Source organism: Bos indicus x Bos taurus, chromosome 5, assembly GCF_003369695.1.
Source record: "Bos indicus x Bos taurus breed Angus x Brahman F1 hybrid chromosome 5, Bos_hybrid_MaternalHap_v2.0, whole genome shotgun sequence".
Classification (NCBI taxonomy): Eukaryota; Metazoa; Chordata; class Mammalia; order Artiodactyla; family Bovidae; genus Bos; species Bos indicus x Bos taurus.
The window spans coordinates 69,514,816-69,542,719 of NC_040080.1; the positions used below are offsets into that span (position 1 = coordinate 69,514,816).

The window sequence follows — 27,904 nt, forward strand, 5'->3', positions numbered from 1 at the left end:
AACCTTGACAACGTAACTGTGACAATTTAAAAAATAATTGCAAAGGAACAGAAGGTGTTGAGACATCAGCACAGTGATATCCTACCTGGTTAATATATCTTTCTTCTCTAGCATAAAATGAGTATTGCTTTCTGTGATGAACTTTCTAAAGACAAGTATTTGGTATGCTGTTTACTTGTAGGCTTTTTCGTTATTCATATGTGTTCTTCTCTAAGATCAAAGTGGATCACAGTAAGACAGCTTTTTCTTCACTGACAATTTAGGCTGAACTTACTGAATCTCTTCTAAAATTGTCAGTGACAAAAATTAAAGGAGCAAAAGAGATAACTGATTTGTGGACTTTAAAGATAATAATATCCAAGTTGCAGCTCCAAAGGATCTACAGGGAAAAAAATGTAACAACCATGCATAAAGACAACATCACTTATTGAACCTAACATCAATTCCCTTCTCAACATCCAATGATGGCTGAAACTGCCAAATGTTGATCAAAATAAATTCTCTTGGGCCTGAAGACATAATTTATAGATGACTGTATCCTCCAGCAGTCTTGCTTCTCAGAATGGCCATGGACTTGAATTCTAGCCAATGGAGAGCACGCAGATGAGACGTGTCCTCCTTGGAGGGCTGGGCCATAATAAGGTTCCGTGAGTGGTCCCTTGCTGGAGAGATGACCTAGGGGATCTTGGAAACCAAGTGTGGAAATGACAGTCTCCTTAATCCCAGGTCCCTGAATTTCTGAAAGAGACCAAGCCACTGCTTCTCCAGGGGCCTGACTGTTTCTGCAGTCAGCCTACCTGATAGACCATGGCACAGCAGGAAATACTTGTACCTTTCCTTACACAAAGTGTGAGATTAAACTCTTATGAAAGGAAGGAAAAATGAAAATAGTTACAGTGTTTTAAACCTGGTGCTTAATGGAGACAGTGAAAAATCAAATCACTTGGTCCAACATTCTCGCTAGGTAGGTATACCACAATGCTCAAATAAGTTCCTTAAGAGAGAACCTCCTGTTTTCTGTGGCAGCTCATTGTATCTCTGGACAGTTCTCACTCACTGAGCTTATACTGAGCATGATGACAATAGCAGTTCACAGGACTTCACTGGCGGTCCAGTGATTAAGAATCTGCCTTGCAGTGCAGGGGATGTGGGTTTGATCTCTGGTCAGGGAACTAAAATCCCACACGCAATGGGGCAATTAAGCCCATATGCCACAAGTAGAGAGAAGCCCACACATGCAAAACTAAGACCCAACACAGCCAAATAAATAAACAACAAGAAATATTTTTTTTAAAAAAATAGCAGTTCACCATTAATGAGCAGTTCCCATGGCCCTCATCCTGTGCTAAAAGCTTCCTACTCATTTGCTCATTTCCTCACCTGGGAAGTGGATACTCTCATCATCTTCTGGCTCAGACTGCAATGAAGGAGACCCAGGTTCGAACTCTGGGTCAGGAAGATCCCCTGGAGAAGGAAAGGCTACCCATTCCAGTATTCTTGCCTGGAGAATCCCATAGACAGAGGAGCCTGGTGGGCTATATTATAGTCCATGGGGTCGCAAAGAGTCAGACATAACTGACTAATGCTTTTACTTTTTTTTTTTTTTAACACTTTCCAAGACTTCCTTGGTGGCTCAGACGGTAAAGCATCTGCCTACAATGCGGGAAACCTGGCTTTGATTCCTGGGTCAGGAAGATCCTCTGGAGAAGGAAGTGGCAACCCACTCTAGTACTCTTGCCTGGAAAATCCCATGGACGGCAGAGCGTGGTAGGCTACAGCCCATGGGACTGCAAAGAGTCGGACACGACTGAGCAACATCACTTTCACTTTTCAAGCTGAGGCACGGAAAATATGAGCTTGGACCAAGGTCAGATGTAACTAGAAGTAGCAGAGCCAAGGCAATGGCACCCCACTCCAGTACTCTTGCCTGGAAAATCCCATGGACAGAGGAGCCTGGTGGGCTGCAGTCCATGGGGTCACTAAGAGTTAGACATGACTGAGAGACTTCACTTTCACTTTTCACTTTCATGCATTAGAGAAGGAAATGGCAACCCACTCCAGTGTTCTTGCCTGGAGAATCCCAGGGACAGGAGAGCCTGGTGAGCTGCCGTCAATGGGGTCGCACAGAGTCGGACACGACTGAAGCAACTTAGCAGCAGCAGAGCCAAGGTTCAACCTAGGCAGCCTGAGTCTCCACTCTTAACCACCAGCCTGTCCTCCTGGGGTGGTCACCTCTGTCCCAGACTCATGAAGAGCGAGCCTCACTACTCTCCCATATTTGACAAATATCTAAAGATCTCTTTCATAGCAACACAAGTCATATTTTCATGTAGCTAAAAAAACTCTAGTGCATTTGAGTTTTTCCTTTTGTTTTAATTTTACTGAACTACAGTTGATTTACAACACTGTGTTAATTTGTTTGTTTTTCTCATCCTTCAAACATGGTTCCAAACACCTTCACCACTTGGGTTTCTCTTTGGAGGGCTCCTGTTCATTCATACCCCGGTTGAACTGTGTCACACAGAGAGGAACTTCACATGCAAAAGGAGACAAATAATAGTAGTTTCCCAAAAGAGCTGATGTGAGGATGAGCTGAGTTATTCACATAGAGCCCTAAAACTAGAAAGAGTGCATAGGGCAAAGTAAGACAACCCCAAACGTTAGCTATTGTTTGCCTTACATTTTGAATGCTGTGGCCTAGGATTACATTAGGTTCTGGTGTCTATATCACACTACTGACCAGTCTGAATTTACTGTCCACTTAAACACTTTTTTTTTTTTTTTGCAGTGCCAGTAGCATATGGATCTCAGTTCTCTGACCAGGGAACAAACCCACACACTCTGCATTGGAAGCACACAGTATTAACCACTGGACCACCATTTTTTCTTTTTTTTCTTGGCAGATAATTACTTTACAATATTGTATTGGTCTCTGCCATACATCGACATGAATCAGCCACAGGTATAAGTGTATCTTTTTTTTTTTTTTTTAACCATGATAAACTAAAACCATTGATAAGCTTCCTTCCTGATTCTGCTAGTTCCCTCCCCCCAATACATGTCACACTTTACCTGGACTGTGCTAAGCTTAAGCTTCACCTGGTTAGGTTTAGCCCACCTTCCCAGGTGCTAAAGGTCTTTTTGAATCTTGCCAGTTCAACCTAGACAGTGTATTAAAAAGCAGAGACATCATTTTGCTGACAAAGGTCTGTACAGTCAAAGCGATGGTTTTCCGTAGTCACGTACATATGTGAGAACTGGACCATAAAGTAGGATGAGTGCCAAAGAATTAATGCTTTCAAACTGTGGTGCTGGAGAAAACTCTTGAGAGTCCCTTGGACAGCAAGGAGATCAAACCCAGTCAGTGGTGAAGGAAATCTACCCTGAATATTCATTGAAAGGATTGATGCTAAAGCTGAAGCTACAATACTTTGGCCACCTGACGCAAAAAGCTGACTCACTGGAAAAGACCTTGATGCTGGGAAAGACAGAAGAAAAAAGGAGAAGGGGGCAGCAGAGGATGAGATGGTTAATAGCATCACTGACTCAGTGGACATGAATTTGCTTAAACTCTGGGAGACAGACTGGAGCCTGGTGTGCTGCAGTCCAAGGGGTTGCAAAGAGTTGGAAAATGACTGAACAACAAGTTTATCTTACTTGGTTGTACAGCATCAGCAAAGCAGATGATTAGGTGTTGAAAATTCTGAAAGAGATGGGAATACCAGACCACCTGATCTGCCTCTTGAGAAACCTGTATGCAGGTCAGGAAGCAACAGTTAGAACTGGGCGTGGAACAACAGACTGGTTCCAAATAGGAAAAGGAGTACGACAAGGCTGTATATTGTCACCTTGCTTATTTAACTTATATGCAGAGTACATCATGAGAAACACTGGGCTGGAAGAAGCACAAGCTGGAATCAAAATTTCCAGAAGAAATATCAATCACCTCAGATATGTAGATGACACCACCCTTACGGCAGAAAGTGAAGAACTAAAGGGCCTCTTGATGAAAGAGGAGAGTGAAAAAGTTGGCTTAAAGCTCAACATTCAAAAAACAAAGATCATGGCATCTGGTCCCCTCACTTCATGGCAAATAGATGGGGAAACAGTTGAAACAGTGTCAGACTTTATTTTTTTAGGCTCCCAAATCACTGCAGATGGTGACTGCAGCCATGAAATTAAAAGACGCTTACTCCTTGGAAGGAAAGTTATGACCAACCTAGATAGCATATTCAAAAGCAGAGACATTACTTTGCCAACAAAGGTCCATCTAGTCAAGGCTATGGTTTTTCCTGTGGTCATGTATGGATGTGAGAGTTGGATTGTGAAGAAAGCTGAGTGCCAAAGAATTGATGCTTTTGAACTGTGGTGTTGGAGAAGACTCTTGAGAGTCCCTTGGACTGCAAGGAGATCCAACCAGTCCATCCTAAAGGAGACCAGTCCTGGGTGTTCATTGGAAGGAATGATGCTAAAGATGAATATCCAACACTTTGGCCACCTCATGTGAAGAGCTGAGTCATTGGAAAAGACCCTGATGCTGGGAGGGATTGAGGGCAGGAGGAGAAGAGGATGACAGAGGATGAGATGGCTGGATGGCATCACTGACTCGATGGACATGAGTTTGAGTGAACTCTGGGAGTTGGTGATGGACAGGGAGGCCTGGCGTGCTGTGTGGTTCGTGGGGTCGCAAAGAGTCGGACATGACTGAGCGACTGAACTGAACTGAGAGTGGCCAAAGATCAAGGCTCAGGGTTCTCCACTGGAAAGTTCCTTCCCGTCACTGTCCCACTGCTTCCTATCTCAGCAACCAGGGATATATAAGGTCACTATCTTGATCACAGTCATCTCATGCCAACATCTCTAAGGGCAAATCCTCCATGAAACTCCTAAGCCCACCCCTTGCTGGGCTAGGGTCACAGGGAAGCTGATGAGGGCGTCCTTGGTTGGGATGGGGAACCACAGCCAGAACTACACCCTCCCAGAGGCCCAACAACAAGAGGCCAAAGGGCCACACAGGAGCCACGTCTGATCCAGTTCAGATAAGGGAGCCCTACTTTGATGTATATAGGGCGGGACTGAGATGAGGAGCTAGATCATGCAAGAAATCCTCACCCAACTCCCACTTTTTAAAGAAACGGACTTATGTTTCAGAATGGCAGGCTGGCAAGAAGGAATCCACAGACAGCTGACAGAGATGCAGGGGCCCCTGCACTTCAGGGAGCCATGTCAGACAGCATTAGGGGAAACATCGCCAGAGAAGCTCCTCTCCTGTGCTCTGTGGCCACAGCGAGGCTGCTAGATGCTAAACGGCACTCAAAGTTTAATGCTCTAGCCTCAGGCCGGGAAAGCTATTGTTTTTATCCCTGAGAATATGCTGGCTCCTTCCTGGGCATCTGAATGCCCAGCAGTTGACTTAAAAGCTGTGGTCCTTCCATACAGCAGAACTGCCTGGAAGGATGCTCCAACAGAGAGCACAGCCCCACCCCCTGAGCTTCTGACTTAGTAGATCAGGGGTAGAGCCCTAGAATTTGCTTTTCTCATAAGCTGACAGTTGCTACTGCTCCTGGTTTGGGGACCACGCTTTGATAACCACTGATTTAGGGCCAAAGGTACCAAGGAGAGGGTCAGAAGAAAATCCAAGGGGAGGAAACAAGGGGGGAATCCAGAGAGAGGGGGACCCCTTTGGTGCCCTCTGTGTGGACAGCAAGTGGCTTGATAGGAAAAGTAAAGACTGTTTTGAGCCATCGGGTGGTCTCCATGTCTTTGTGTATATTTGTGACCATCTAATAGTCACTTCATGGGAAATAGATGGGGAAACAGTGGAAACAGTGTCAGACTTTATTTTTTTGGGCTCCCAAATCACTGCAGATGGTGACTGCAGCCATGAAATTAAAAGACGCTTACTCCTTGGAAGGAAAGTTATGACCAACCTAGATAGCATATTCAAAAGCAGAGACATTACTTTGCCAACAAAGGTCCGTCTAGTCAAGGCTATGGTTTTTCCTGTGGTCATGTATGGATGTGAGAGTTGGACTGTGAAGAAGGCTGAGTGCTGAAGAATTGATGCTTTTGAACTGTGGTGTTGGAGAAGACTCTTGAGAATCCCTTGGACTGCAAGGAGATCCAACCAGTTCATCCTAAAGGAGATCAGTCCTGGGTGTTCATTGGAAGGACTGATGTTGAAGCTGAAACTCCAATACTTTGTCTACCCCATTCGAAGAGTTGACTCATTGGAAAAGACCCTGATGCTGGGAGGGATTAGGGGCAGGAGGAGAAGGGGATGACAGAGGATGAGATGGCATCACCGACTCGATGGACATGAGTTTGAGTCAACTCCGGGAGTTGGTGATGGACAGGGAGGCCTGGTGTGCTGTGATTCATGGGGTCAAAAAGAGTCGGACACAACTGAGCAACTGAACTGAACTGAATAGCAATATTTTCTTTCTAGGTTGTAGGTATAGCTAAGGGATTATGCAAGTATATACTAAAAAGATAGGGGAAGGCATGCAGAAAAAGATCTAAACAACTCAACTTTCATAGCAGAGAATGGGATAAATTATGTTTTCTCTCTATTCTACTTTTCAGACATTTGTCAAAGAAAGTGAGAGCTGTGGTGAGCTTCATGCAGGTCGATGGAAGAAGATCAAATTTATTTTTAATGCAGAGGAAGGCTACTATCAAAGAATCAGCTCTCTGGCAGGTGTGGATAGATGAACCACTTGTTAGCAATAAGCAATTTGGGAAGGTTCTGTACTGGCCATTGATATCCACCAACATAAAAAGGAATGAACAGTTCTTTGCATATCCCTGGGTTGGAAACAGTTACATAGTTTCATTATCTTATCACTAGTAAAGGGGAGAAGTCTGAGAAGCATAATTGGTTTTGAATCTAGAAATGTAAGTCTTGTTTAATATCTGTTCCCATCCTCAAGAAAATTCATATTTGCCAGAGGAATTCACCTCGGAATGCATATGGGAAGCTTTAACTTACAGAAGGGTAATCCTGGGAAATTAAAAATGAGGGAAAGATAAATGAAAGAAAAACATCCTGGTGGGACAACAGGCTTTGTTTCAAGGACAATCCGTGGACTGCTTGTTATACAGAGCTGCTCCATGGACACATTGAACCCTTTCCTAGGAGAATCTTCAAAAAGATGACCTGGTATTCCTCGGAGCCTGTCACTCATCTTGAAAAACTCTGCCAGCCCCTTGACTGACAGAGGAATTATACGCATGATAAAATGGAGGTCTGAATTCACAGCAGTTACCATTTATAAGGCAAGCATCCAGAAGATCTGGAAAATGCTGATGTTACTCGGATTACCATCAAAATGAAAATACACAATTGAACATACTCTTGAAGAACCCTGGGACCTCTGGAAGGGAATGACAGTCCTCAGTCTGAGGAAGGGGCATTCCCCAGATCACAAATGAATAAACTGGACCACCCAAAGCTTACATGCTTCTTTACATCCAAGCATTTAAAATAGCTTCTAAATGCAAACATCCACTCAACTATATGGTATAAACCATTTTAGGTGAAATTAAAGATGCCACTGATCATAAGGTATGTCATGATTTTACATGCAATAGAAAAGAAAAAATGTGTTAGAAACTATTGATTTTAGAGATGTTAAAATATGAAAAACAAAAACACCAGGTGAGTCTTAGCATGGATTGGACATTCCTGGGTATAGCACACTGAGAACTCGGTGCTCTGATTTCAAGTGATGGGTGTGATGGTTGTCCGGCTCTTTAGTAGCTGTGGGACCTTGGGCAATTCCCTTCACCTCAGTGTGCTTCCGTATATTTATCTGATATTAACAATGTGTAATTTTTACTAAATTGCTGACAGAACTAAATATGATTCTCTCTTATTTAACATATGCCTAGGGACTTCCCTGGTGGTACAGTGGCTAAGAATTCACCTGACAATGCAGGGGACACAGGTTCAATCCCTGGTCATGGATGATCCCACATGCTGCTGAGGAACGAAGCCAGTGAGCCACCACTACTGACACTTGAGTGCTCTGGGTGCATGCGCTGCAGCAAGAGAAGCCACAGCGACGGGACCCACACACTGCGCGGAAGAGCAGCCCCCGCTCCCTACAGCTAGAGAAAGCCGGTGCTGAGCAACAAAGATCCAGCAAAGCCAAGAAAAAAGAAACCCCACAAAAAGCATGTGCCTAGCACTTATTAACTATCTTATTGCTGCTGTTACTTAAATCTGGCCAGAGTGGAATCATGAATTTCACAAATGTTAAATGGTCTTTACTCTGAGTGAGTTCTCCTAGTCTCAGTTGCCAAACCTTTAGACACTGTTTGAAGTAAATGGTAATGATTTTGTCTCCTCAGTGCCTTAGTGCTCTAGAAATAAAAAGAAATTATCTTCCAAAATCGAGTCAAACATGGAAACTGAAGAATCACTTGCAGCCCTAAGGAGCTGGTGACTCCAACACAATAGGCAATAGTTTGCATATTGCTTTGCATGGCATTTGCATGCCCCCAAGTTCAATTTTGCTGGAAGTGAAAAATCCGCCCAGCAGCTGCTTCTTTCCTAGTCCCTTATGATCCCCTAGGTGTGGAGTTGGCTGCTTTCAACTGGGAAAAATAAATCAACTGGCGTGCATCCAGTAGTCATCCCACGAGCCTCTGGTGTCGGGTTACCTTGGATGTGGAGGGAAGGGCAAGGTTGTTCCAGGAAGTTACCACCTGGCATCACTGTGGACCATCCCACACGGAGGGTGGGCACTGACTCAGAAACCACATTTAACATCAGCTGCTCCTGAATACAACCCTCAAGCACACATTGTGCCTGATAGTAAGTCAGCTGATGCACAGCTCACAAAGCAGCTTGAAAACCAGTCACTGACCACCAGTACTGGTGGCTTAATGGTAAAGAATCCACCTGCCAACTCAGGAGACAGGAGACCCGGATATTAAGACAGGATAGTCAAGACAAGATAGTCAAGACAGGAGACAGGAGATCTTCCTCAGGAAGATCCCTTGGAGGAAGAAATGGCAACCCACTCCAATATTCTTGCCTAGAAAATTCCACAGACAGAGGAGCCTGGTGGGCCACCATCCATGGGGTCACAAAGAGTTGGACACGACTGGGCAACTGAGCCTGCATACAGGACCACCGGTAGTTTCCAAATCAAGCCAGTGCAGAGCTTCTCTTTTCCTGAAAGTAAATAATTGTCGGGTAGTGAACCTAAGACAAAGATTTGTTTCACTCTCAAAACTGTCAAGATGTAAAGCAAACAGATGGATAGCCAATACCCGGCAGTAAAGAAGAAAACTCAGCAACTAACCAGGGCTCTGTTGTCAGAAGTCTCTGTTGGCCTGATCATTTGTTTAAATTGAGCTCTTGGATTCATGACTCTTTGCCCGTACCCTACATTCATGGAGGTCTGATAAAAATTCACTTAGTTGCTATTTCTGGGGAATAACTGAATATACCTGTGAACTCAAACACAGGTATAATAAATGAATAAACTAGGCAATGATCCTACATAAGATGATATCAAATATCTATTGTTTATACTAGAGCTGAAAATACACGAATAAGTGTCATATTAGTTATATTTGGACAGTGGCTACAATACCAACTCATATTGCTCTTAGGTTTCTATACGACCTGTGGCCCATAAGTGAACAGCAAACCCAACCAGCCATGAGCCATAGAACTCCAAATTCATATCTGGATACTGGGGCCAGAATACTACAAACGTAATTAAACTGACTAGGTTTTAGAGATGCTATTTTCTCTTGAGATAATTTGTATGTTTGGGGGTCAGTGCTTTACAGCTTTAATAAGGATAAAAGTACCTGTGAAACTTTTCAAATTATTGGGAATAACCTGTAAAACACCATACTTTTATGGACACTTAGAAACAGTCATTTGAAAATTTCAAAAATGGACTCCAAGAAAGATGAACCAACCGAAACAACCTTTAGGGCTTTGCTTTCCCAAAGTGCCACCCCTCACGTGCCATCTTGAGAATGCCAGAAGTGTTAGAAATTAACACTTAGTACAACAGCACCATTTTTAGAGATGAGGAACTCAAGCCCTGGGTCTAGAAACTGCTTAAAAGTGGGGGGCAAAAGTCCAGGTGAAGAAGTGGGATTGGCTGGTCCTGGACAGAGGACTGAGCATGTGGGAAGCAGGGCTGAAGCTCTGGCTGGTCAGGAGGTGGTGGGGTGGGGAGCACAGGGACGGGGCTGCACCAAGGAGTTCAGAGCTTCAAAGGAAACTACATTCAAAAGTGAGAACAGGGAGTTGGGGAGGCCCTGCTTCTCTGAAAAGCACAATCCAACATAAAGATATTCTGGGCATGGAAGCTGGGTTACCTTCCGAGTCTGGGGTCTGCTGATGAAAGATGCTTCCCTGGGAAGAGGGGGTAGGAACACAGCACTCAGTCACCACCACCCGCGTCACTGGAAGGGCCAGGAAGGCAAATTCATTTCTAACAACATGGAACTAAATCCAGACTAAAAAAAGGTGAATGCGAGTGCAAAAGCTGAATCATCGATGCAGTTTTACTCAGAACAGAAAGAAATCGTTCCCTGATCTCTTCGTCTCTCTCCAACAAGCTCAAGATCCAGAACAGAATAAGGGCTCAGCGCCAGCTCCTCTGTGTGCATCTTAAAAGGCCCCAGAGATGAGGATTCCTATTTTTAAGATACTCCAGCCCTGGGGAAGGCAAAGAAGAGCAGGAGATGCACTGGTGATTTTCCACTCGCCCCCACCCTGGAGCTGCAGTCCCCGCCTGCGTCTGTGCCCTGGCTGACCAAGCTCTCTGACCCGAGTTCCCTGGGCCCCTTGTCACGTGGCTTCCAGTTGGGCTCATTCAATGGGAGGCCCTGGCAGGAGAAAGGGGGATGGGAAGAAGGAGAGAGTCAGGGGCCTCCTCCCACTCTTTCCTGCGGCCCCTGGCCAAGGGCCTTCATCAGCGGCCCCTCTCCTAGCTCCGCTGTAGCATTTCTTCCCTGGACTCTGCAGGTCTGGCAGGGTCAACGCCTTCCTGAGCTGCAATGCTCCTAGCTGGTCCCCTCTCGCTCCTTCAGCCAGTTGATCCACGTGAGTTGAAGTCTATCTCCTCCTAGGACCACTAGGGAATAGCAGCCATGACATAAACATGGCATCTTATATTCACTTCCATTTACCTGGAAAAATTTTACATTGAAACTGAGATATCTTACAGAGCAGAAAAGAAATTCACATAAGCCTTAAACATAAACAGATCTTCAAAAAACATCAATGTCCAAATCCCCAAAACTGCTGTCTTAGCAGGTCACTCTCCTTTGGTCTCCAGAATCTTCAGTGGGAAGACTGGGTGCAGATGCTTAACTAGGGTGACTGGAGACCCCCTCAGGCTCTCCTGCTTTGTAATTCCTGTAATCTGGAATTCCTTGATTGCCTGAAGGAGACTGTCTTCCCCACAAACGTGATGGAGACAGGGAAGGTGAGGGGTGGAGACTGATCTCAAGGACAGCCAGACCAAGCAGCAATGCTGAGAAGAGGCAAGTGGCCCAGAGGAAGGGGCTGGAGGAAAGAGAGCGTCCTTAGACCACAGCCCGAGTAGGGAAATCACCCATCTTCTCAGGAATCATGATTAGAGTCCAGGCCTTTGGCTGCTTTCAGAATCAAGAGTCAGCCTTTAGCAAAAAGTCCTACTAGAAAGCCAACATATTTTGTTACTTAAGGGGCGGACGTGTGTAATACATATTAGAAGGCTTTTCACAAGGTCTATAATTTAGTATAGGGTAAATAACCGATGTGGCCGAACCTAAAGTGAGCACACATCAGTTATTTAAAAGAAGATTAGGGGACTCCCCTGGTGGTCCAGTGGCTAAGACTTTGCATTTCCAATGCAGGGGGTCCAGATAACAATCCCTGTTCAGGGGACTAAGATCCCACATGCTGCAACTAAGAGTTTGAGTGCCGCAACTAAGACCCCGTATAGCCAAATTAATAAACACAAATGCTTTTTAAAAAGATGATTAAAACACAGGTCTAGGGCTTCCCTGGTGGCTCAGTGATAAAGAATCCGCCTGCCAGTGCAGGAGACACGAGTTTGATCCTTGAACTGGGAAGATTCCACATGCCTCGGAGCAACTAAATCTGTGTGCCACAACTATTGAGCCTGTGCTCTAGAGCCGCGGAGCAGCAACTTCTGAGCCCATGAGCTGCGACGACTGAAGCCCAAGTGCTGTAGAGCCCGAGCTCTGCAACAAGAGAAGCCACTGCGAGGAGAAGCCTGCACACTCTAGCGAGAGAGTAGCCCTAACCTGGTGCAACTAGAGAAAAGCCCACGTCCCAGCGAACACCTGGCACAGTCAAAAATAAAAAATTAATAATATTAAACAAAAAGATAAGTCTATCTTACTGCCGGTAATACTGGATAGAGTAAGGGTTAAATCATCTTCTGTTGGCTCAAATTCCTCTCAGCTGAACCCAGAGGAGAAGAAAAGGCAGCCTGTAGGGGCACATGCATAAAAGGAGGAACTCCCGGGCTTCTGGGAAGGGACAGGGCAAAGTTACTGAGCCAAAGAGGAACTAGCCGGGAAGTCCTCCTGGGTCCCCTCCAAACACCCACTTCATTCAAATCCCTCTCCTTCTTCCTCATCACTCTCACACATTAATGCCTTTGCTAAGCTTTCATTGAAAATCAGGTTCTAAAGTCAAAAAACATTTGGATACTACCAGTTTAGGTTAAACAAAAGCATATCTATATATCTATTTATATATATACCACTAGAGGCAAGTAAGGAGAAGGCAACCTGCACCTTTTCATACCAGCCTGACAAATCTTCTTAAATATATTTTTATCCAGATGTAGAAGGCTTATCTTTCTCAATATTGAATCCCAGACAGAATTGCTTTATTTCTAATCATTTCATTTTTTAAAAAGATTTAAAAAACTAAAGGAAAGCATTCGACTTTAGAAAGACCCAGAAGGCTCATCTGCTCACCTGCTGTCCCCAGCGTTGGCCACGTACAGCTTCCCCAGAAGGCAGACCACAGTGAGTGCTGTGCAGCCACCAGATATGTTGTACAAACTCCTCTCGCGTTCAATTTGTAGGTCCTAGAGAAGAAAAGAGAGTCAGCGCTGGATTGTACAGGGCCTCCCTTGTGGCTCAGATGGGAAAGAATCTGCCTGCAATGCAGGAGATGTGGGTTCCATCCCTCGGTCAGGAAGATCCCCTGGAGAAGGGAATGGCTACCCACTCTAGTATTCTTGCCTGGAGAATTGCATGGATAGAAGAGCCTGGTGGGTTTGTACAGGAATTGTACAGGTGGGACTGTACAGGATCAAAGGCTTTCTTAGCCTCACTCCCTGACGGCAGCCCTAAGAATCTGAAGGTGCTTCAAAGAAGGGAGAGGAAAATCTTTGGTACTGGCTTTTCTACCACTTGATGAGCGTTTCTGGAGAGGACACTGGCACCAGACTGTCGCCTCCCAGGCCATCTGCAGACCACAGACAGGAAACAAGGGAAGGCAAACAGATATAATCAGACAAAAATGAGAAGAATCAAACCAACTGTATTCAATAAATATCATGGCTTATGGAAAATTTAGTTTTTGTATGGACGGCTTGAGCTGCCATGTGGAAAATAGATTAGAGAGGCTAATAACACCGAGTGCTTGGATCTGATGAATACTTTCAAGCCCAAAGTCTCCAAGAAATAATTTCCTTTACAGCCAGATAAAAGAGGTGACTTGAAGGACTGTGTCCTCAACTCAACTCCAGTAGGAGTCCACCTCCATCTTACTGATCAAAGGGAGAAGCTTCTGAACTCTCATCTGACTTTTTCTTCCTAAGGCCACTGATTCAGAAGAGGGACACACACGAACAGTTACAGGAAACATTCAGTGAGCACCTCCTCTGCTTTACAAACAGAATCTCATCTCATCCTCACAGCCATATTATTAACCTCACTGTTCAGATGCAGAGAACCTGCCAGCATTTACGCGGCTGGAGTTTGGATTCTTATCAGGTTCTTCTCCTCTACAGCCTAGTATTTATTACCTGCCACTTAAAGAGGCCTCCCCAAGAAAAATAAAAATAGAACCACACTTCTATCGACAGACAGGCATCATCCTCAAGACAGATGGCTTTGTGAAATTCCGTGTCAGTGACAGAAGCCAGGGTTCCGTGACTTCAGAAAAAATGTGAGTTGAATTAGGAAAATAAACTGGACACTAGCTAAAACAATGCCCAAAGTTCCCACCGTCACGTCACCTACTGTCAGGGCAAGGGAGGGGGAAGGAGGATGGGCACAGAAGAGCGGGGAACAGTGGCCCGCCTGCTGTCAGGGCAAGGGAGGGGGAAGGAGGATGGGCACAGAAGAGCAGGGAACAGTGGCCCGCCTGGCTCTGAGGGTGCTGTGGGCTGACCCAACATCAGAGTCCTTTCGTGATTCCCAGGAACCCCCAGGATTAGAACTCAGCTGCTGCCGCCAGCCTCCTGATGGAAAGGGGGAGATAATTCAGCAACCCAGCATTTATCAGCAACTGCTCTGCTCCAGAGGCCAGAGGTGGCAATAACAGCAGATAAATCACCAGCAAGAAACCAGAAACAGGGGCAGAGCCTGAGCTCTGCAAACAGATTAAGGACAGAGCACTGGTCAAAATCTAAGGAGAGAGAAAGTACAAAGAGAGGCCCTGGGAGAACCTAATATCCTGGGAATGAACTAAGGAAAGGGTTGAGGGGAGGATGGGCGGAAGGCTGAGGAACCATGAGAGGGGTAAGGATGAGTGCATGTGGGATGTGATGGTTTACAAGCAAGTGAAGAAAACTTAGGGGCTGAGTGAATGACAGCATCAAGAGCCACAGATGGGTCAAGCATGCAGACCACCTTCAAAGACCATACTGGATTTTTAGAACTTATTTACAAACTCTGTATAAATTAGCTTAAAGGGCTGACATCAGGATTAAGTTAGATGGAGTGGGTGAGGGGCTTAGCAGACCATCTGGATATTCCCCACAGCCTAGATCCCATGACGGAGAGCAGAAACCTTTCTCCCTCATTGCGAGACCCTCAACACCCATATCGGGCCAAGTAGAAGGTAATTTAATAAATACCTATTAAATGGGCAAAAAAAGAAATCCATTATAAAATGCCTGAGTTTCCAAATTTTTACCTCTGCCTGAACATGAGACATGTAGTCTATGATTCATAAATGAAAATCTTACAATGTGAATCACTGCTCACTGAGATAATAATTAAGCAGGAACCCACGTGTCCAGTGAAATGCAGTCAATTGACAAGAACAAACAAATGGCTATCTGAACCCAGGCAGGAATGGTGGGAAGCTGGAGAGTGGTGAGGAGGAGGGGCATGGAGGTTAGCAGGGAAAGCCAGTCATAAGAAAGTGAAAGAGGAGAAAGAAAACATTCCAGTGTCAGAAGTTTGAACCTCTAAAGAGTGCATCAAAACAGAACCAACAACCCTACTCAAAATGAGTTTGTGAGTAGGCTTATTCAATTTATTTGCACTTAAATAAATGATAAAAAGTTGATACTATGATAGATACACATTTCATCAAATTAATATAGAAACTGATATATAAAGTTCACACCCAACACGACTATTTTTAATACACTGGGAAGAACTGCTCTAGTTACAGAAACCATCCTTTCACATCCAGGATCAATAACTGTTTGAATACCTAAAGTCTAAATGAAAGACAATTTTTGTATGTGGACTGGAGTGTGAACGATGCTTGAGAAACTAAATCACTGCTCCCATCCAAAAGATACACAGAGTCCATGTGAAAGAGCCGCCCACAGCAAACAATTCCTCCAGGATTCAGATAAACAAGATTATTCTGCATCATAGGTGCATTTCGTATCATGGTTTACATCACAAGAGACTCTGATTATAGAATTATTTCATCCTTTGAAAAAAAATCAAGATAGTGTTTGACACTAAGATTATCTGCTACATTTGCCTTTAATTTTTAGGGAAACATTCCAGTCAGCTTGTCCAGTGAAACCTTTGCTATTACATTAATAACATAAGTCAATATTTTTTTCTAATTGATTTCATCATTTCTTTCAACTTTCCCTAAGTTTCCACTATCTTCCCTCTGTAGTTCTCCTGGCATGAGGAATGCTAAATCTGGCAACACTTCCACATAAGCAGTGGACCACAGTCTAGCTATTTTTTATGCAAGAAACTTTGCTAAGATGCTCATGCTTTCATCACTTCCCGGCTTTGTGTGGTAATATACATATACGCGTGTGCTCAGACTCACAGGCACACACTTTAATTACGTGTGTACTCTCTGGGATCACAGTGACAAGGATTTGAAACATATATTTCCACAGACTTAATCCCCCCTGAAGGATGCACTGACGTGAAAATATGCTTTTTTATTTCCTCTAAAACTGGGTGTAACTAGAACACAGTCTAAAAATAATTGCTTCCCCCTCCCCTCCCTAGAAGCCAAAATAGCACATTTATTTTTTCCTACACCACCTACTACTCTTTAAAAAGATGTATCACAAAATCTTAGTACTGAAAGGAACAGTTAAGGACCAGCTGGGTGGTTCTTTTACTACCAGATCAAACATGATAAATGAAGTCAATAAAGACGTATTTACTGTTAAATTAACTACCTAATTTCTTCAAACTCTCAACTTTTCCAGTCAGCTTAAGCTTCTCACACTCTAGGTGGGAGAAAAAACACATAAAAATGTATCCCTCAAGAACTTTGGGTATTTTTCTCAAAAGATCAAGGAAATCACGGAAGAACTGCCCACTGCTTTTTGCTAAACAAAGACCGATATGGAACAGCTTCCCCATTTTAGCTGTCATGAACCTCCAGGCGTAAATCTAGAATAAATTACCAGCAGAACACAAGCACTTACTATCATTCTTTTTCAAGTATGATCTAAAAGAATCAACTTAAGTGACTCAGAAGATTCAATTAACAAGATAACTGATTTATCTGCTCAATCAGGAGTCCCTCTCAAGACTACTTTCTACTTAGCAGAACTGATTTACCCTGTTTTGTGGCTCTCTGAATATTACATTTAAGTAAGGCTTATCTCTAAATCAAAGAATGGATTCAATTTTTAAGACTTAGGATTGTGTTTTGCTCCTTTTTGTTGCAAGGAAGAATGAGACCAATGAAGGGAAAAAAAAAGAGAGGTGTGTGAAACGAGACTAACTCAGCAGGAAAGAACTGAAAGAAAGAAAATATACTGCTCAGGATCGGTGTAATTTGGTTTGAAAGTCCCAGAGATAATGCAACTCCAGGATGATTCTTTGTTTCCTACCAATTTTAGATCGCAAAAGGAAAGCAATGTCAAACACCAGAAGGGAGAGTGTTGGGGAGTTTCAATAGGACTGGCAGCTCCCCCTAACTGGGCTAAAACATGGTTCTGAGCACAGTGTTAATAGTGTCAGTCACAAATAATAAGATTCTGCATGGTTTCAGTATCTGGGTCTGATTTCGGTTTATTCTGAGGACGAGCCAATCTGTTAGGCACTGTAGAAGGAGAAAAACAGCACTGCCTCATATTGCCACCTGCTGGCTGTTTGTGGAATCACATGCTCATTCCTTGGAGGGACTCCTGTTCTAAAAACACAGAGCTGTTGCTTCAGTCATGTCTGACTCTCTGCGACTTTATGGACCTTAGCCCTCCATGCTTCTCTGTCCATGGGATTCCCAAGGCAAGAATAATGGAGTGGGTTTCCATGCCCTCCTCCAGGGGATCTTCCTGACCCACGGATCGAACCTGCTTCTCTTAAGTCTCCTGCAACGGCAGGCAGGTTCTTTACCACTAACACCACCACACACACACAAAACCCACTAGAAGTCCACTTACCATGAATATTCTAATTCTCAAAACCACTAGGATTTATAAACTATAAATAAACTCTGCATTTGTCCTCCTTTTTCACCATATGTTCTTTTTATGAACAAAGCCAAGCTGAGTGGTATTTCCAACCATTTACTCCATATTTTAGAAAGATGTATGGCAGTTTTACAAGTTAAAATATTGCTATTTTTTTCTCCCTGAGTAACAACCAAACCTCCAAAAAATTCTGCACTGTGGCAAGGAATCTATAGCCACACTGAAAATGAAACAGGACAGAATTTTGAGATCCTCCTCCTTGTGTTCAGAATTCAATTCCTGTAGGTAAAAAGGTCATCGCTACTGCCTTGCTTCTGGTTCCTAGGTCGTCTCCTACAACCATACCAACAATGGAAATGACTTCTTGCGTGAGTCTGAAATGCCGACTCCCCTGTTTCTGGAGGATGTGGAAGAAAGAAGGACACTGACATCAAGACTTGGAAGACACTTATCTTCTTCATACCTGTCATCCTGGATCAGGCCACCACCTACCTAATAAGTGACAAAACTTAGTTGGGGCAGTAGGCATTATTATAAAATGGTGACGGAAAGCAGAAATGAAGTCACTCAAGAAGTCCCTAAGATTCTGGTCCTTCGGGAAGTGAGGGTTCATTTTCCATGGTGGACACAGGAGGACCAGCCTTCTCACTCTGAAGAGAGATCCAAGATGAGATACAATGGGGAGGGGGGCGCAGGGCAAACCCGCCTCTGCCAGCAAGGATCAGAGGCCTGTAGTCAGAGGTCACCTTCTCACAAGCCATGAACTGTGCTAGGCAACCCCAGGATCAAAGAGGAAAGGAAACCTTCAAAGAAGCTTATAGTATTTGATGAAACTTATCATCTCCCCTTGAGATGGTTGGATGGCATCATTGACTCAACGGGCATGAGTCTGAGCAAACTCCAGGAGATAGTGATGGACTGGGAGGCTGGTGGGCTGCAGTCCATGGGATCACAAAGAGCTGGACATGACCGAGCGACTGAACAACAACAACTCTGCTGAACATCTCCCCGTGTCCACAGCATCCCCCGCCAACGTCTGTTAGTTTACATTTTCTGACGAGCACTCCTGTTTTCCTAGAGATAAATACTATATATTCTGGCCTAGCGTTTCTGAATCTTTTTAACTGATTCTCTCCTTCAGACAGATATCAACTTTTCACTTGATGTCACAGAGTATTAAAACAAATGAAACGCTGTATATCTCTATGTTCATCTAATGTGACTACAAATGCCTCCAGATATAAAATCAAATCTTTCACTTCTAGATTCCCACGGTGTCTAGAAGAATGCTGGTTATAAAATATAAGCTAAATAAATATCAGTAATTGAGAGGGAACCGGTGGGAGGTGGGAAGAAAGGAGACAAGACAGACTTCAGATTCTACTTCCCTGTCATAAATAAAGCAAAACCTCAAATGAAAGGCAAGCTTGGCCTTTGAAGATAAGTTACACTCTGAATCTCAAGAGGGGTGGCTGTAAAGATGTCATCAGAACAGCATGTTTGAGGCTTAGGCGCTGGGCATGGGGAATTTGGGGGGGTTAAAAGTGCAAGAGGAAACAAGAGAGTCACAGAGCTGAAGTGACTGAATCTTATTCAACAGTGAGTTTTCCTGTTACAGAGGATCAGAATGGCAGAAAACCTGCAAAACCCAAAGAACACCTAGCAACAGGAGAGCTAGAAAGCTAGCTGGCTGTGGGAAGGGGAAAAAAAAAAAAATTAAGAATGGCTAGGCAACTGCAAACCTGCTCCTCCCTGAAAAGGCCTGAGGAGAAACCACCAAGAGCAGGTCAACAAAGGAGCGCCCTACATATTATTAAAAAACAAATTTTACCTTCAAACACCCACTCTCTCAAAAACCTAATATTGAGGAAAGAAGGAAAGGAAAAATACTTTTTATGAGTTGGCAGTGGCCTTCCAGGACCTTAAAGTGAGACTACATTTCTGTGTTGTGAGCTCTACAGCTCAGCCCAGGCTGCTTAATGGTTAAGCCAGGCACATTTCTGTGATACCGGAGTAGATTTTTCCTCAAGTCCCTGATGAAGCAAAGGGGAAACTAGAGCATCTCTCTATAATTAGGGTAAACATAAAACATCATCCAGACAGGGACACTTTGGAGAGTAAAAGGGGACAGTATTAATAACTATTCTGGGCCAAGAGGCATCTGCTGGCTCAGTCCCCAGCCGAGGAGGACGTCGGCCACCCTGCCAAGAACCCGGAGAAGCAAGGAATAATGACTGTTCTCACTTTAAGGCCAAGCACATGGAGCAAAGCCCAGGTAGGCCTCTGGCACGCTGGGGGCTAGAGAGGCAATCCAGGGAAAACCGAAGTGTGAAGAGGAGGCTACAAGGTAGGGTGGATTAGAAAAGAACAGATACGGCATAAAGCCCCAGATTCATTCTATGGTACAGTGAGCCATCCACAGGCTGGTTACAGACGGCCTCTCCAAGTTGCCCAACAGCATCCCTACTCTTGCTGTCATCTAGCTATAGAGACAGACTTTATTTTCTTGGGCTCCAAAATCACTGCAGATGGTGACTGCAGCCATGAAATGAAAACACGCTTGCTCCTTGGAAGAAAAGCTATGAAAAACCTAGACAGTGTATTAAAAAGCAGAGACATCACATTGCCAACAAAGCTCCATCTGGTAAAGGTTATGGTTTTTCCAATAGTCATGTATGGATATGAGTCATGTGTGGACCATAAAGTGACCAATAGTCATGGGCCATAAAGAAGGCTAAGTGCCAAAGAATTGATGCTTCTCAACTGTGGTGCTATTGAGAGTCCCTTGGACAAGAAGGAGGTCAAACCAGTTAATCCTAAAGGAAATCAACGCTGAATATTCATTGGAAAGACTGATGCTGAAGTTGAAGCTCCAATATTTTGGCCACCTGATGCAAAGAGCCAACTCATTGGAAAACATCCTGATGCTGGGAAAGACTGAAGGCAGGAGGAGAAGAGGGTGACAGAGGATGAGATGGTTGGATGACATCACTGACTCAATGGACATGAGTTTGGGCAAACTCTGGGAGATAGTGAAGGACAGGGAAGCCTGGTGTGCTGCAGTCAGTTCATAGGTTTGCAAAAAGTCAGACACGATTTAGTGACAGAACAACAACTACGGTGGATGTCAGCTTGCTGCTTCCAGCCCATCTGGGTTGTTTCTCTGACGTGGCTCTTCACACAAATGCTCTCCTCTGCCCAGAACACTCCTCCCAGCCCCCGGTTCTCTGGGCCACAGGAGGACTTCTCCAGGGAACCCTTCCTTCATCTCTTTATCAGATTCCTACTCACCTGCATTTTTCCTCTCGAGGCCCTTCCCATTTATATTTTATCTGTTTAACACCCACCTTTGCCTAATTTCTTCAATCCTCTTTTCCCAGTGGGACCTGGCTTACAGGTAGCTTTCAACAAATACTTATGGATTGAATAAATTACACAGGAAAGTGAAATGATCTTTTTGATGGCAGTTAAATGTGCAAGAAAAATTTCTGGTCATGAATTAGCTAGTGAAAAGTTAAAAAAAATTTAAAACAAACAAAGACCCAGAATGAGGTTCTTAGTATTTTTTTGAATGAGACTCTCAACAGTAGTTGCTAGGAACCCTGAGCCATTAACTGGCAGAAACAGCCTGAGATCAGTGTGGAGGCCTGACTCAATGTGACATCGGCCTCTGGTGGATAAAGTTGAGAATACAGCAATTCCAAGTAAAAGATACCCCATAGCACTAGCTACAGCGAAGGAAAACAAAAAACCCAAAATTGTTTCTGTTTTTCATATACAAGAGGACTTTTCCTTCCATATGGGCACAGTCCATTGTCAGATTTTTACCTCAACTAAATATTCAGCTTTTTGAGCATTTGCATTTAGAAATAGCTATCACATCGGAGCTTCCCTGATAGAGACTTTATACCAAGCCTGAGTAGGAGTCAATTTTACTACCTTAATTCTTTTTTTCCCCCAAATAATCTTTTCCAGGCTCCTGGTGTTTCTCTTGGACTTGAAGGCTACCAAATACTCCCGAGATGGAGGTGCATTTTAAGCTACCTGCTACTCAAAGGGTATATGACATGGAGAGAAATGCTGGGACCTAAGAAGAAATGAATTAAAGAGAAGAGAGTGTGCAAATTAGAGGCGTGAATATAGGAACAAGTTTTGCTTTGTAAACAACTCAGATGAGATGATGCTGTTTAATCTTACTTACTTTTCTCATTAGCACTCAACCTAACATCCTGAGATCCTGGGATGCGTACAGCATGTACGTTCAGTTCTGCAGGTCTTGCTTTAAGAGCTTGTCATTACTTTTCTTTCTTTTGGGCGCACTACACGGCCTGTGGTTTTTCCCTGACCAGGGATGGAACTCATGTCTTCTGCAGTGAAACTGCAGAGTCTTAACCGCTGGACCACCAGGGAAGTCCATTGTCATGGGTTGTTTTTTTTTTAAGATTTTTTGATGTGGGTCATTTTTAAAGTATTTATTAAATGTGTTACAATATTGCCTTTTGTTTTTATGTTTGATTTTTTTTGGGTTGTTTTTATGTTCCATCTTTTTGGCGGCACAGCATGTGGGATATCAGCTCCCTGACCAGTGATCGAACCCACATTCCTTGCATTGGAAGGTGAAATCTTAACCACTAGGCCACCAGGGACATCCACTGTCGTTACTTTTTAATCTCCACGTTTTAAGGGCACTATCATTGCTCACTCACCCTACTCCAGTACTTAGAACATCTTTACGTATCTCTTCCTGAATCTGCACACAGGATGTCGCTCAGGAAAGAAAAATCTCTGGAACTCAAATAAGTGCCACCGTATAAAAGTGAGCTCAAGAGGGAAAGGGGTGGTACCGAAGAGCCCATCTGTGTGCCTCTCACAGGGCAGAACAGCAGGGGACGCTGTAAGGGCAGCTCTGTGTGTTCTCAGGAAGGAGGCTGAATCTCTCGGTCACACATGTTCCAGTTTAAATGTACCAACAAATAAATCCATGTTCCCACCTAAAACAAATAATTTTTAGGTACTGGCCCCTCCTTGCTTTAAGCAATGGGAACCACACTGCCAATCATGTTCTCAGACCGGATCTGAACAGGAAAGGTAAACTTCTGAGCACTTTTCTCAAAGCTCTGTTTCCCCAAACACCTGGAACTCATACACAGGTGTCACACAGATGGCACCCTTGCTCAGTTTCGATTAGGTGCCATGGTACCAGCTGGTAATCATAAGAATTGGCAGAGAGAGAAGCAATAAGGTATTTATTTTATAAGCCTATCACCTCGGCACTATCCCTCTTTCATCCTCTTTTACATTTCAACAGCACAGGATGCTAGAACTCTTTTGAGAATGGAAGCCCTGCTGTGCCAGGGAGAAGTCGGAGGGAGGACCATGCAGAGGAATGGGCAGGTCAGAGACATGCCCTTCCAGGGGACTTGAAAGAACAAAGATGTGGGTTAAGTGACTGCCCCGGCGTCCTGAGGCATACCCACCATTTCCTTGAATGCACTTTCAAGAGCCCCAATAACCAGGCACTCGTGCGGGATCTTCTTCTCGGTGAAGAAGCGCGTGGGCGGGGTGCTGGGGGAGCCTGGGGCGCCCACCCCTCCGCGGAGCGAGGCTGCGCGGGTCAGAGTCCGGCTGCTGGAGGGCGTGTGGTCCGGCTCTTCGCCCAGGCAGGCCGGCGGCAGCACCGCCGAGTTCTTCAGGATCTCCACGATGTCCTGCAGCTGCTCCGTGATGTGGTGCTGCAGCAGGCGGGAGGCCACCACGGCCGCCCCGGACCCCGCGTGACCGTCAAACAGCGACCAGTAGTGGCAGGAAACGCCTTCCGATTCCTGCGGGGAGAGGGCGACAAGGAACCGTGAGCACCGGAGGCGGCCACTGCCCGGGGCTGAGGGCCACCCCTCTGGGGCTCAGCGCATCCACCCGTGGTCTGTCTGCAAACGAGGGCGGGGGTTGGGGGGAGGGCAAAAGAGGGCAAGACACTCAGGGATGTGTACCCGGGCACATCACTGCTGCTCCCTTATCCCCGCTGCCCCGCCCCCCGCCCCCCCCCCCCTCCCTCCCCCGGAGATAAAGCGGTCCCTGCCTGTCCACTAAGGGCAAGATCTCAAGGCATCACCCTCTCAGCTGGCGTGAGATCTACTTTAAATTGATGTGTAAGGACTTCCCTGATGGTCCCTGGGCTAAGACTCGGCTCCTAAAGTGGAAGGCCTGAGTTTGATCCCTGGTCAGGGAACTAGATCCTTCATGTGGCAACTAAGACTTGGTACAGTCAAATAAGCAAAAATAAATATTAAAAAAATTTTTTTGATGTGTAGAAGTGAGAAGTAAAACTACATACAAACAATAAGTCTTTACTGTTTTAACAGCTAGTTTCTCATCTCCCTTCTACTGCAACCCCAGAGCAGGTTAGACACACAGTCTTTTAAAAAATTTTTTATAATTATTTATATTTAATTGAAGGATAAGTGCTTTACAATACTGTGTTGGTTTCTGCCAAACATCAACATGAATCAGCCATAGGTATACCTATGTCGCCTCTCTCTTGACCCTTCCCGCCCCCTCCCTCCCCATCCCAGTCCTCTAGGTTGTCACAGAGCCCTGGTTTGAGTTTCCTCCGTCACACAGCAAATTCCCATTGGCTATCTACTTTACATATGGTAATGTGTATATTTCGATGTTACTCTCTCCATACCTCCTACCCTCTCCTTCTCTCCCTCCCTTCCATCCTCCCCCTCCCCCTCCCCCCACCGCTGCTTTCATAAGTCTGTTTTCTGTGTCTGTCTCTTTAGAGGAAATTAGGCCCTTTTTGCAGATGCTTCAGGGTAGTAGACTCGCTCCCTCCCCCCCAGTAGGGCTTTTACATGCTCAGATAATTGCCCCATCTGCTTAGGTCTACATCCTGAATTTTTAGAACATGTTTTTTCCTTGAACACCCCATCTAGTCAAACCTTCACAAGATGCAGACAATTAAAATCTCCTCTTCACGTGTCCTACTTCCCTCAGTTTTCCAGCTGTCACTCAGCATCTTGGCTTCCTCTTCCTACCCTGAAGCTACATGCAGCCCATGTTCCCTCATCTGCCATGGATCTGGTACCTGCTGGTTGATTTCGAGACTGTTTCAAGATGAGCACTTTTAAAAACCATGTTTGAATCATAGCTACGGGGGGAAAAAAAAAGGTGTTCAATTACGATGTATCTAGAGGAGTAAGATATTAAACGCTGAGATTAAACAGGTGCGGTACATGTTACATCCACTTCTGACAACTAGGTTTGTCTACTCTGCAGCAATAAATACTGAATTCCTTTTTTTCGCTGAAACCATTATATAAAGTTCTTTTGGTCTATCTTATTTTTTGAAATTGAAATATATTTGCCCTATAACACGGTATGAATTTAAGGTGTACAGCTTGATACATTTATATATTGTGATATAGTTGTCATCATAGCCAATACTTAGCATCTCTATCACTACACATATTTTTTCTTTCTGGTTAGAATAAGTTCTAATCTCCTGGCATGTTTCATTTTTATAATACAATAAGGTTGTCTGTGTTCACTATACTGTGCATTAGATCTCTAGGACTTATTTACTACTCATCTCTCCTATCCCCCTACCCTCTAGTCCCTCGTAACCACCATTTTGGGTCCATCTTAGAATGATGCTGGGAGATACTATGTAGTAGAATGACATACACCATTACTCTACTTGTGCCCTTTAAATCTTTGTTTTTACTCAGTTCTGTGCTAGATGTTTAGAGATAATTTTTGGGGAGAGGTCAACAAATATTTGCTGAGCTATCTTTCTGTGACAGGCACAGAAAGTGGGGCAGTGGGGATGAAAAACTAGATTAAAGAGACATCAATCATAGTCTGATCTCAAGAATCCAGGGGAGAGATAGACACTGATGAAATAATCACACAGATAAATGTGAAGTCATAATTCTGGTGAGGGTGACAAGGAGAGGTTCTTGGCGCTGTGAGACCAGCCTGCAGAGGGGCACATTGGAGGACGCTTCCTGAGGACATAAGCACCAGGCTGACAGTCACTGGAAATCCACAAGTAAGGAGGGGAGAGGAGAGAAAGCCAGGTGGCAGCAACAGCAGATACAAAAGCTCTGTGGTCGAAGGTGTGTGACGAGGAAGAGGAGACTGAACGGTGGCCATGTGACTGAATAGGGGAGAAAGGCAGGAAAGGAAGGAGATGACATGAGATTGGAGAGGAAGATAGTTGGACCACTCAGTCCCTCTGGGATACACAAAGGATCCAGAACATGTAATGGCTTCAGCTTGACAGTAACAGAAAACCACTGATTAAGGTGGGAGTTAGAAAATTGATTTATATTTTTAAAACATAATTCAAGCTATGATGTGAGGATTAGGGGAGAAGAAAGGGTGAAAGTGAGAATGCCAGTTATGACACCAGTTCAGTCGCTCAGTTGTGTCCGACTCTTTGCAACCCCATGAACCGCAGCATGCGAGGCCTCCCTGTCCATCACCAACTCCCGGGGTCCACCCAAACCCATGGCCATCCAACCATCTCATCCTCTGTTGTCCCCTTCTCCTCCTGCCCTCAATCTTTCCCAACATCAAGGTTTTTTCAAATGAGTCAGCTCTTCACATCAGGTGGCCAAAGTATTGGAGTTTCAGCTTCAACATCAGTCCTTCCAATGAACACCCAGGACTGATCTCCTTTAGGATGGACTGGTTGGATCTCCTTGCAGTCCGAGGGACTCGCAAGACTCTTCTCCAACACCATGGTTCAACAGCATCAATTCTTCGGCACTCAGCTTTCTTTAGAGTCCAACTCTCAAGCCTTGACTAGACGGATCTTTGTCGGCAAAGTAATGTCTCTGCTTTTTAACATGCTGTCTAGGTTGGTCATAACTTTCCTTCCAAGGAGTAAGTGTCTTTTAATTTCATGGCTGCAGTCACCATCTGCAGTGATTTTGGAGCCCAGAAAAATAAAGTCAGCCACTGTTTCCACTGTTTCCCCATCTATTTGCCATGAAGTGGTGGGACTGGATGCCATGATCTTAGTTTTCTGAATGTTGAGTTTTAAGCCAACTTTTTCAGTCTCCTCTTTCACTTTCATCAAGAGGCTCTTTAGTTCTTCTTCACTTTCTGCCATAAGGGTGGTGTCATCTGCATATCTGAGGTGATTGATATTTCTCCTGGCAATTTTGATTCCAGCTTGTGCTTCTTCCAGCCCAGAGTTTCTCATGATGTACTCTGCATATAAGTTAAATAAGCAGGGTGACAATACACAGCCTTGACGTACTCCTTTTCCTATTTGGAACCAGTCTGTTGTTCCATATCCAGTTCTAACTGTTGCTTCCTGACTTGCATACAGGTTTCTCAAGAGACAGGTCAGGTGGTCTGGTATTCCCATCTCTTTCAGAATTTTTCACAGTTTATTGTGATCCACACAGTCAAAGGCTTTGGCATAGTCAATAAAGCAGAAATAGATGTTTTTCTGGAAGTCTCTTGCTTTTTCAATGATCCAGCAGATGTTGGCAATTTGATCTCTGGTTCCTCTGCCTTTTCTAAAACCAGCTTGAACATCTGGAAGTTCACGGTTCACGTATTGCTGAAGCCTGGCTTGGAGAATTTTGAGCATTACTTTACTAGCGTGTGAGATGAGTGCAATTGTGTGGCAGTCTGAGCATTCTTTGGCATTGCCTTTCTTTGGGATTGGAATGAAAACTGACCTTTTCCAGTCCTGTGGCCACTGCTGAGTTTTCCAAGTTTGCTGGCATATTGAGTGCAGCACTTTGTCTTTCAGGATTTGAAATAGCTCACTTGGAATTCCATCACCTCCACTAGCTTTGTTTGTAGTGATGCTTCCTACAACCCACTTGACTTCACATTCCAGGATGTCTGGCTCTAGGTGAGTGATTACACCATTGTGATTATCTGGGTCATGAAGATCTTCTTTGTACAGTTCTTCTGTGTATTCTTGCCACCTCTTCTTAATATCTTCTGGTTCTGTTAGGTCTGTACCATTTCTGTCCTTTATTGAGCCCATCTTTGCATGA

The 27,904-nt window shown here is 44.4% G+C and overlaps 1 protein-coding gene across 2 annotated transcripts in view; it reads right to left on the bottom strand.

Moving 5' to 3' along the window:
* Positions 1-27,904, bottom strand: part of PPM1H (protein phosphatase, Mg2+/Mn2+ dependent 1H) — a 306,613-nt gene that overhangs the window by 142,838 nt on the left and 135,871 nt on the right. For both annotated transcript variants that reach the window (XR_003511171.1, XM_027542423.1), the window contains exons 3-4: positions 23,354-23,698; positions 12,979-13,091 (exon numbers count right to left, since the gene is read on the bottom strand). Coding sequence is in view for 1 of the 2 variants with exons in the window: in XM_027542423.1 (XP_027398224.1) it covers positions 12,979-13,091; positions 23,354-23,698 (458 nt within the window). In the remaining variant the exon portion in view is untranslated. The remainder of the gene's footprint in view (positions 1-12,978; positions 13,092-23,353; positions 23,699-27,904) is intronic.